Genomic DNA, 11,957 nt, shown 5'->3' with positions numbered 1-11,957 from the left:
TATAAAATTCGAATTTTTGAAAATTTGTTTTTTATAAAATGAGTTTTCGAAATCTTTCGAATTTGTTTGTCTAAAAGTGTGTGGTTTAGGATACTTTATTTGGAAATTAAGTTGAAAATAAAGTAATTAATATTTTTAGTTTAATTTAATCTTCATTAAATTAATTATTTAAATATTGTTCTCTTATTAATGAATAATGAAAAGGAATTGTTATATTTTATTTCTAATCCTTAAAATTGAAAAATATAAAATTTAGGAATTTCAAACAAAATATGAAAATAATTAAAATTTAAATTTTTATATAAATATTTTTGTATGAGGAAACAATAATTTAAGAATAAAATAAAAAGATATTAAATTATAATTTCAATATTTTGTTTCTTGTGTTATTAATAGTATTTTAAATTGATTATATCAAGAACAATGCTCTTGGATTTTGGGCTTTTATTTGTAGAATATACAAATTTTTATTTACGAATTGCCTTTACTGAAAAATATTTTTTAAGAAAATAATGAAATGTTTATATTTATACGACAAATTTTAAACTCACTTTATTTCAATTCGAAAATAAACGTACATAATTTTCTTATAAATTTTTAAATTTCACTGAAATATTCAAGTGAGCCATTTATTTAGTAGTATTTAGAAATATTACTAGTATTTAGCACTCACCTGAGCCTCGATGCGCGCATTTGTTTCCGATATAAGCTGCTCGCGCACCAACATCAGCTGTGCCAATGCTTGACGCGTTTGGATGGCCTGCTGCTCCAATTGATCCTTTAGCTTGCTGATCTCATGACTGGGCGAAGGCGGTGTTGTGGGTGATTTGTCTTCTTCAGCGGTCTAAAAAGAAAGCGGTTGAGAGTGGTGTAGTTACTTACAAGGGTTTGGGTTGGTTAATATACATAAATGAATTTAATGGAGAGTGTTCCAGAAAGAAATAAACACTTAACGCGAGTTGAATATTCGTAGATATTTCCTGTTGTACAAACCAAAATTTACTATAAAACTGAAATGTAATATTAGAGAAAGCATTAATTTTTTCATTTTGCATAGTCATCAGTCAATTTATAGGTTTGTTAATTATGGTTGACAGGTTCGAAAATTTTTCACTTAACAACTTTCCTTTACTCTCTAAAACAACATAGAGTATATGTGTTGTGTTCACCTTTCCCTAAGCATGCTATAGCCTCCGTCGTATAATTTCTATTAAGCATGTGTTTAGGACTATTCAGCTTGCTGAGCCGATTGGGAACCCATGTCTAATTGAGGAATTTTTTTTAAAAGCTTCTTCCTCTATCAGGTTCTCAAATTACTATTCAACTGTATAAATATGTTACATAAACTGTATCTTATAACTAATATATTCTAGTTGTTGTTCGCCACTATCCTAGTTTTGATGAATCATAGGTGTCTACAAAGTATAGCTCTGTTTTTCTAAAATTGAAAAGTATATCTTGGTTGACTTAAATATATCTTCTATTAAATGATACAAAAATTTAGCCAAGAACATCATGAACACCATAAATGCAAAATGTTCCATTTACGTTAGGCTTTTTGGTGAGTTTTAACACTTTGAATCAAAGCTGTGGGTACGTAGAAAGGACTTAATGTTTAAGAATTTCACTTTCTTCGAAAAATTCAAAGAACTATCCACATATTCTTGTAAAAATGCTCAAATTCAATTAAAGGGAAATGGTGTTGACGTCAAACTACTCAATTTCAAACTGGTCAAAGATTAAGGGGTTACTTGGGTTCACGGGTTTCAAAAAAATCAATTATTTTTATTTTCTTACTAAATTCTATAACATCGTTTGAAGATTGTGTTAAATTTTCAGGTTGGGCTGAGTAATAGTTACGGAGATACAATTTTGAGAACTTGTGCGCTCGATGCTACTATGCCGTGTTTAAACACGGTTTTCTCGCAATTGTGTTTTTGAAGGCGGTTGGCAAGATTCCTCGACAACTACTCAATCTATCTTGGTACAATTTTACACAGGTCTTTAAAATACAATTATTAAAGATCCTGTAACGAGTTATCCTGCCGACGCGGGAGTATCGTTTTTCCGAAGGGACACAGGAAATGGCATCACATTGGCCGAGTTGAAAATTTTTTTTTCCAAAAATTTTAGAATTTCTTTGTAAATAGCGTATGTTTATAACAATAAAATATTCGACTACAATATTTAAATTTTTATATGAGAAAAAAACATTTTTTGTAAAGGGTTGTACGTTTTTTATCCGAGGAACCCACGCAACCAGTTAAACGAATTACCATTTTATAAAATTTCACTCTCACTGACCCATTTAAATAGAGCGTTCAGACTGAATTAAATTAAGTTTTGATTTCAAACATGACAAATGTTTATTTGACCACTTTTGTATTTCCAATGGAGTCACCGCTGCGTTATCGTTGAAAATGTTGCAGATATTCTTTCGGAGGTCCACTTCATTACAATTACAAGTATTTGAGTGGCACGAAGCTTTCAACGAGTGTTTAAAAGGCATCGTAATGGGACTGAGTCGTTTATGCTCCTTTCTCTATGATGATAACTTGGAAGGCACCAAAAAAAAAAAAAAAACAGTGTTTGAGAAGCATCATGTTGGTATCAGAGGGATAGCAGAGGATCCCAACATATGTATATTATGAATTGGTTGGTATATTGGTTAATTTTTTGGGTACTAAACGTGTCAATGCTAGACTCGTATTAAAAGAATAATCTTTTCCACAAAATACTTCGAGTAGTGGTTAAAACAGAGCTGCTTGACAATAATGTTCAAATTCCACATTCAAAAGCATCATTACTAGTGACACCAGAAGTTTGTTGCTGCTGCTGCTGAAAGGAAGCAAGAAGCCAAAAAGGAGTAGGCGGAGTCAGAAGAAGATAAATATAATATATGGATTCGTTTTCGTTGACTAAACGGCTTAACACTAAAGTATGGGAATTTAGCGAATGACGCTGCAGAAATGAAGAACAGACTCATACGAAATGTATGGAAAATTGGATTAAGTGTTAGCAAGCTTGTATTGACTCAAAGGAACCTATTTTGAAGGCGATAATAAAGATTGGCATTGAAATACCTGAAAATGTTGTTATGACACACCTACAACATACATGTATACAAATTTACAAATAAGCCATAAACACGACTTTCACAAATATTAAAATAAACATTCGGCGAAGAGTGTGCGATGCGCTAATAATTTTTAATGTGCGCACACGATTATCAAAGTGTGGTTACGCCCACCAAAATCATGAGAGTAAATCAGCGCCAAACGAGCCTTTCGCCTTTGTTGTTGCTATCACTTGAGCGTTTTTCGTATGTGTTTAATGACAGACAACCAAATTAATAATTAAAATCGATTTTAACACGAGTAAACAAATAAGTAATAAAAAAATAACAAAAACAACAACATATATACGATGTTATCGATTTGTGCAACAAAATTTGATGGGCTGAAAGGCAAATTTTTGATGAATAATTTATCGCTAGCGTGTTGCAACCAACAACCCGCCTCTGGCGCTGGCGAAGAACTCCGCCAGCATTTAGGAATTTTGTAGCAAATGCGCCGTTAGACTATCTGCATATATAATAATTCGCCGATTTCCACTTAGTTATGGAGGATATAAAAGCGCGTCAGCATTTCGGCCGAGAGGCGTTGAAATAAAAATTCCACACCAAATGGCGGCGGCGGCGGTCGCGTCGTTTGCGGCTAAATTCATCATAAAAATTTCATCGTTTGCATTTGTTTGCCGGTTTGCGAATCCATCATCATTTGCTGGACCGAAATACATACATACATATGTATGTGTGGGTGTATATATTTAGGGTTGCACTATGCATGAGTAGGCCAGCCGGTCGTTGTTGTGGCACTTTGTATCGCTGATTTTAGAATTTCGAGCTAATTTTGGCGCCGTCTGGTTGCAGATTGAGGCGAGGAAAGAACAATTCAAAATTCAGACTAAAAATAAGTTAACATATGCATGCTAAATACTTTGTGGCTTAAATGAAATGAAACAAACTTTTATTAGTTATGTGATAATTGACAGAATATATGCTTACCTAGATGGAGCTATACCTAAACATTAGGGTGGTTCAGTGCAGGGACATGTAAAATGTATGTCTAAAAATTTCTCCAAATGAAACCAAAGGTCAAATAATTTATTTTAATCAACACCACAATAGTCACACTTATGAGTTATAAATTTTATGGACATTTCAGTTTTCAGAGAAAATATGTTATATTTAGCCACCGTGCAACACCCCTCAGCAGTCTAAAAACCTATCAATACATATATTACACTAGTGTATTTATCAGTCTTATTGACTATTGAGTGCACAAGACTAATATAATTCGACCAATTCATGTTTCTAATGCCCAACCTAATGCATATATGAGGAATATTTGGCATATGATTTGAAAATATCGCATAAACACCAACTTATTTACGAGAGTCTGGAATTATTTGTGTACACCTATGTCTAACTAAACAAAACGTATTTATAAATTTTAGCATCAAAAATAATAATTATTCAAGTTTTTGAAACTTTTTATGCTTGTGGAATTGGTAAGACATTAATATTCTGAATCAGTAAATGTGTGAGAAAATTTTATCACCTTGTTATGGTTACGTTGTAACTGATTTAATAAGAAAAAATAAACATTAGAAACCATATATTTTTTATTTACTTATCGAAAAAAGAATTTTTATAACAACTATATAAATTTTAATTTTTTTATTTTTTAATCCTGCTTTAATATTATTAGGAATTTTGTGTTTGTGAAAAAATTTTTTCTGATATTTTTTATAAATGTCATATATAATTAATATAATTTTAAAAAATTATTATTTTAGAATTTTGAAATATTAAAAATTTTTCAACAGTCTTTAAACCTATCCTGAACAATTGTGTGATAGAATTGGGACTATGAGGTCTGATAACTCGGTAAAAATTTGAAAATAGCAGAAAATATAGATTTAAGTTTTCAATTGCATACTATTAATCAAAATCATCATCATTTAAAATGGGCGAAGCATTAATAAAAAAAAAATGTATATAAATCAAGGATCGTTAAAATAACAGTTTCTTACGAAGCTTAGCTGTTCCCAAATTGTGTCTGAAAAATGATTAAGTAGCTATATAAGGAACTCATATAATTTAAAAAAAAAAAAATGAAAAACATTAATAATTTTTGAGTATTGTCAGTAGGTTGAAAACTAAACTAATTTAAAAGAAAGTTATTTGACTGAACAATTTAAATTTTCGTCGAAAACAATGATAAGTACAAAATACGATTGTAAAGTACCGATCAAATATGAGCAACGAAGAATAGCAGAAGTTTTCATTCCAATTATAGAAAGTGAGTCATAAAATATCAAGAAATTACAAAATTTTCAAATAAAATTTTTGAGTGAAAAAATACAGATTTTTTATCGAAATTTCAGATATAAATTATCGATAACACAATTTATCGAATTAAAAATATAAATGTTTTTATCGAAATACATGATATAAATTATCGATTACTAAATTATAGCCAACAAAATTTATCGATAACATAATTTTGCGATTTCATAATAGTATTTAGAAGGTATTCGCTCGCAAGTATTAATTTTTTCCATTAAACCATGGAAATACAAGGTATGTTCCAAAGTAAGCAGGACTTTAAGAAAAAACAGAACAAATGTTTTTTCGGCAAAATAAATTTATTTTATTTTAAATAGTCTCTTTCTGCACGGTCTAAAAGCCTGTCGAACTAGTGTTTTAGTTCGTTGGCCGGTATGGCCAGTATCTGGGTGCAAGGCTTTCCATGGAAATTGAAATCTAATCCTGCATAACGCTTTCCTTTCATGGCCAAATGTATTTTTCCGAAAAGGAAGAAGTCGCACGGTGAATACGGGGAGTGGTTAATGGTTAAAATGTGATTTTTGGTCAAATAATCAGTTACAAGCTTCGATCGATGAGAAGGTGCATTATAATGCAACAAACGCAAACTTTCATATTCGTGATATACACTAGCCATTGTCGAAGCTGTCAAAAGGTGGAAGAAGAAATACGGATGCAAATTTTTGTATAGGAAAAGAATGGCAACTATCGATCAAAGGTGTCTTGATGACGTCTCGGAGGTTGCACAGATTAAACTTATGAGGCGGTTCAGAGAGGAGACAAATAGAATGAGGGGATTTTAGTCTCATTAGTATCACAATGGTCAACTTAAAGGTCAGACATCCACTCAACCTATCTACCTACCTACCTAGATGGACAAATGTTAAGAAGAACATTAAGAACGAGCAACGTAGAAAAATTGAAAAGGTTTGGATTCTCAAATTCTTCACACTTAAAGTCGCAGCGAAAAAGATAATACAATTGTTAATTATTCAAAGATTTCACTGTTTACTATCTTAAAAACTGTTTACTACTGGAGCAAAACTAACTTTTTGACCCACACCTTTAAAGTCAAAACAAGAGGTGTGTGATTTGGCTAAATTATTGGTTCAGATATGTTATAATAAGCGACCGCATCTATAGACTTGTGGCCTTAGAACTATTATTCAAAAACTTACCAACAAACTGGGTGACTTGCGCATATTCGAACTGGTGTGTGGCACCAATTCCAGATGATTCGGTCTTTGCGGTGGCTTTATGTCCGTCACTGCGGTCAACGGCTCTGAAATGATAAATATTATTCAATTTAAAAGCGATTTACTCATACATATGTATATAGGCAATGAAGGGCAAAGTCGTAAATTAAAGGTAAATATAAATATTTAAATTGCAACATGTGGTGCCACAGTACAATGTTATTTAAAAATAAGCTATATCTAGATATATTTTTTTGTTTTGATTTACTATATATGCATTCATATTCATATACACAATCGTAGCATGGGCAAACCTGCGCGCAAACCATTTGGAAATTTTCAATTTCGAAATAATTAGTTAATTATTGTAAGTATGGCAAGGTCTTAAGTTCCGCGCCATTAAAAGTTAATAGCCATTTTATAGGCGCCAAGAGAATAATCTAAAAAATATATGATTTACATATAAATAAGTTTACGATATTCAAAGCAGTAAAAACTATTTGGTCTTATTGATTTGAGTAAAATTCCGTTCGGGCACGTAGGCTTAAGTGTAAATATATAATGTGTGTTTTAGTAGGTGTGTTGGTTGTGTTAGTGGCGGCTGGCAGGAGGCTATTGAGCAAATATATCAATATATATTTATGTGCATATTTTTCGAAAATAATTATTTATATATAATTATATATACATTATATAAGGTGTGAAAATCGCTGCGATTAAACCAATTCTGTGGAAGCTCACCTTAAAGTCATTTAAATGATTGCTATACAAATTGCTTTTAATTTCTATTTTATTAACCTTTTAGCTCACATCAAGCGCATAATTTAATTCGCGTTTACCACGTACAAACTTACGTATATACACGCACGACTCTTATATGTTTGTAGATGTTCCATTCAATTCCTTCGTGTATACGAATTAATCTATTTCAAACGCTTATTTATTGGAGTGTGAAAATCGCGCGGCTAAATATGCCGACAGTTGATGTAAATTTTTGCACGCCGCACTTATGTATATAGAAACATATATCTATGTGTACTTGCAGTCAGGTGGGAAATATTTTTATTTTAATTTTAATGGAATGCGCATATTTTAATATCGAGAACATGCCAGAAATATTCGAAATTTCCAAAGTTATTGAAAGAGCTGTGCTCGACAACTCGACTGTACTACCGCGGCAATTCAAAGCTTAAGGAGTGAAATTAAAACTTCTTCTCTGTAAACAATTTCTTGAAATTTTAAATCGATATCTCAAATTAATTTCGTATTACAGCCTTCTCAAACGGAAATAGCTTAGTTGAATCAGTTTAACTTTAAACCTTGTTTTAGCCTCTGACGGCCTTTTTTATCGCCTCCAAGTTCAACAATGCTTAGCTTGATTTTTCAAAAATTTTACTGTGTATTCTAAAATTAGTTATTTAATGAGATGCGGCAGTTATGTTTTTATTTCCAAACATCACCTTTTCTCTACGCCTTTACATTACGTATGTTCCTTAATCGCGTTTTTATCAAAATGGTGATTTCAAAATCGGTAACCAACATTACCAACTAAAACCGGCTAGTTTCAAGTTTTCACGTAAGCTTCTTAAATATAATTTTTTAGTTATTTTAATCGAATATTTTTGTAATCCATAAATATGTTTTTTTTTTGAAACAATTAGGGCGGAAAATTTGTCAAAAATCGTTTTTTTTTTTTTTTTTGGTGAGAAACAACTATTTTGTCAATAAAATTTCATTTATTTATTCCTTCGATTTGTTTTATTAAATTTGGTTTGGTTGATTGGTTTTTAAATTTCAGAGAACCAGTTCAGAGATATAGTGGTCACCGCAAAACGTCTTTTTTTGACAGGAGCTGCCGGAGGTCAGCTTTCGTTCCTTTCCAAGTAAAGTTTTTTACTAATTGTATGTGCAAAAAAATTTTTGTATCAATAAATTTAAAAGTTATGTCAAAAAAAATCTTGAATATTTGCTTTTGTTTGGCTTTCTAACTGCATATAATCCCTTAATACAATAAGCTAGAAATCGGTGCGCTTTCTATTCAGCAGAGCGAAGCATGCATTCAAGGACAACATTTTTATAAGACCTCGATTTTATAGAGGTAGCAAATTTAATACAGCGCCATCCTTAGCTTCTGAAAACCTGTCACTTTGTGATGTATTCAGAAAACCCGGTTGTTGGATAGCATGAGTATGCGGATAAAATAAGTGTTCCCTATCGTATAGCGTGCTTGCTTCAATTATCACGGAGAGGTGTGAATTTAAACTGTTGTAACCAATTATGGTGTATAGTTCACGTTCCTGTTCTTCCATCTTTTATACAGCCAGCTAGATGGTCTCTTTGAGCCTGTTTTAAAGAACTCGCCGAATAAGAGAGCTTTAAATGGAAATTTTTTTTTTATCGGTCGATATTTCCTTTTTCTGGTTTCTATATTTTCAACGCATATTTTCATTAATATAATATTTTCATTGTTCAAAAGATAAGACAGTTAAAGTCACTGTCTGAAGTAGAAGCGAGCTTAGCATTGAGCATGCCTCTTAGAAATGGAACGAAATGCCGGAATATCAGCGAAAGCCTATTTAGTTTGTTTTATAAGAATGATAAACTGTTTTTAACACGATTTCTATAAAGTCTCAAAATCTGCTTCCATATTATTTACTATAATTTTTATAGTTTTAGTAGCTACTTCAGGGGTTATAGCAACTTATCAATTTCAAGAAAACGCTTGTTTGCATATACATATTATATTTGGAATGTACATACATATATATATGAGAACATTTCCCGAAAATTTGAGGTTAACTTTTGATTTCGCATATTCGGCACCCAAAATATTTTTGTCACGTAATTATCGAAGGCGAAAGATGCGTAAGAGTTTCGATAACAAATTTCGATTTTTTTAACCATTTTGAAAGATAAAGTTTGTTCACAGAGAACTTTTTTTTGCCACTTGGCATTGCTATTTTGACATGGCGCTTGTTCATCGATTATTCTTCTAAGAAAAAATTAATATTTTGGATTTGCGATTTGGGATAATTTGAAGAAGAAAAATCGTTTTCCTACTGGATGTCGGCTACGGCTTAAGAAACTTAAAAGCTTTTCAAAATTAATAATCGATTATTGCAGCAAATTAATCTCAGTAAATGTGTATTATACAGTTACTCGTATCCAAACACAAGCTTATGTGATTATATATGAAACTTGTAGTGATATTATATGAAGCTTATACAAAATTTTCCAACTAACTGTATTGCCTTGACAATGTAATCATCAGTGAATTGAAAACTAAATAAAACAATCAATTCAAAAATTTATTACTAATGGCTTGCCACTAAAAAAAAGTGGATGTAAAGTGATGTCTTAAATTAGATTTTTGCTCTTTCCTACTTGAAATTTGTTTATCCAAATGATTATTGAAAAACCAAAATTCAACAATCATTTTATAAATGTGAATAACTATGTAGATCATAAATTAGCATTTTGAAAATTCTCCGACATGTAAGAATACATCTCCTAGACGGATTTGCTAATAAACAATAGGTAAAATATAGCCGTATCCATCAATTTCAAACTATGAAGTAGATGATATTTTTATTGATGCAAATGTTTGGGTTAGCACCAAATGCCTTATTTAATCGAAAGTACAATTGCATGTAATGATATATAAAATCAGTCAATAATGACCAATTACTCCTAATAATCATTGGACGTTAATGTTGGCAGGCAATTGACTACAATGATTTACAGTTAGTTCAAAAATTAATAATTCTCATTTAAAATTTTATGCGTGAGATGTCATAAAAATTATTTATTAGAGATCGATTTTTGAAAAGAAATTTATTTCAGAGAAAACGGTTTCCAACCCAAATAAATATTTTTTCTTATTTACTAAACAAATTGGAGCTGTGTGAAGTTACTGTACATGGTGCCCGTTTTTGGAAAAAATTTTCAATCCGTCTTTAAGTTTATGATTGTAAGTTTTTTTTAAGGGATTCTAAGTGCTTATGAATTTCAGAAACTCGATTTCTGAACATAATGTACAGAGGGGTGATCCAAGTAGAGGTACTTCAATAGCGACAGATCACGCGTGAGTCCAGTACGCAGTGAGAAAATATAATAGTCGTAGTTGAGAGTGTACACAAAAAACGGTACAGAGTCGATTCGGCGCCGTTCGCAGTAAGTCGGACTGACATATGGAACGACGCTGAGATCTTAAATTGTAACTCCCCACGCATCGCAACAATCAATAAATTTATTGAAAAAACACTTGGGTGGTTTTGGGCCGGTCGATTGGCTACCAAGATCGTGGATATCATACCGTTAGACTTTTCTATGTAGGGATATGTAAAGTCTAAAGTCTCTGCGATTCAGGTCTTGAACAATACAACAGTCTTTAATATTGATAAAAAGCGCGATGGGTCTCTGCTCTAGTTTGTTTGAATCGTTGAATATTTATCAAATAATAATCATAGAAAAATATTATTTTAATTGGATTTGAAGACACTCGACTATACAAATATTATAAGATCGAATATAATGAATAAAATAATATGTTTCATTATTTCAAGTCACAACCAAAATTGTAGTAGTAGCTACGTGCTTGTGTCTTCGAACTAACACAAAATATAAAAAATATTATGTTCATTTCATATTTTTATGTTTGTGAAAATATGAATATAGAAATTGCGAAAACGCACGTAAAGGTCGGTCATTCCTCTATGACATCATCCGGCCGGTGTGATGTGTTCAACGACAACGACAACGCCTAACGGCAAACGCAATAACTATGAACTTTGTCGAAAGCAAGAAAGAACTATGTGAGTCCTTGCTAAGGTCATGCGTGCTGTCTTCAAAACGTCAATAAAAATAATTAATTTTTAATCACTTGCGGCTTAAAGAGAAGAAGTGGTGCGAAGAGTGGCAATAATAGAAAATTAGATTTGCAAAACATTGCCTGTTGACAACAGCTGTGATTGCTCCAATTTCTCTCCGCTGCTTCTTCTTCATCTTCGCCTCTGTTCGGAATTTGCTAACAAGCTCGTAAAATATCGTTTCATTAGCTGCTGGCGACAATCAGCACGTCAACGCCAGTGGAATATATAGAAATTGTCGAAATTTTGTATGACCACAAATGAAATGAAGCTGGCGTGTCAATTATTTGCCAAAAAAGATGAACTCATTTTACATTAGTTATGACGTGGCAGCGCAATTGTGGTCGGTGTGTGTATGTATTTTTGATTGGGGTCTTGTGATATTTTGGAAATTTTTCGGCTTTGAAAAGTTTTTTTCTAAAAAAATGTTATATGTATGTGTGTATTTATAATTTTATCAAAAATATTAAAAAAAATATTTTCAATTGCATTTTGTTTAAA

General features: G+C 31.6%; 1 protein-coding gene across 1 annotated transcript in view; it reads right to left on the bottom strand.

Moving 5' to 3' along the window:
• The window catches only part of LOC108968341 (capon-like protein), a gene marked incomplete in the record, with an annotated part of 280,943 nt that overhangs the window by 4,048 nt on the left and 264,938 nt on the right, over positions 1-11,957 (bottom strand). The window contains 2 exon segments of the mRNA XM_018932321.1: positions 674-844; positions 6,571-6,674. Of these exon segments, the coding sequence (XP_018787866.1) occupies positions 674-844; positions 6,571-6,674 (275 nt within the window).

The sequence above is a fragment of the Bactrocera latifrons genome, unplaced genomic scaffold (assembly GCF_001853355.1).
Source record: "Bactrocera latifrons isolate USDA-ARS-PBARC rearing strain unplaced genomic scaffold, ASM185335v1 scaffold_21, whole genome shotgun sequence".
Taxonomy (NCBI): domain Eukaryota; kingdom Metazoa; phylum Arthropoda; class Insecta; order Diptera; family Tephritidae; genus Bactrocera; species Bactrocera latifrons.
Note: the sequence above shows the minus strand (reverse complement) of the source record. Positions and strands in the feature narration are given on the sequence as shown.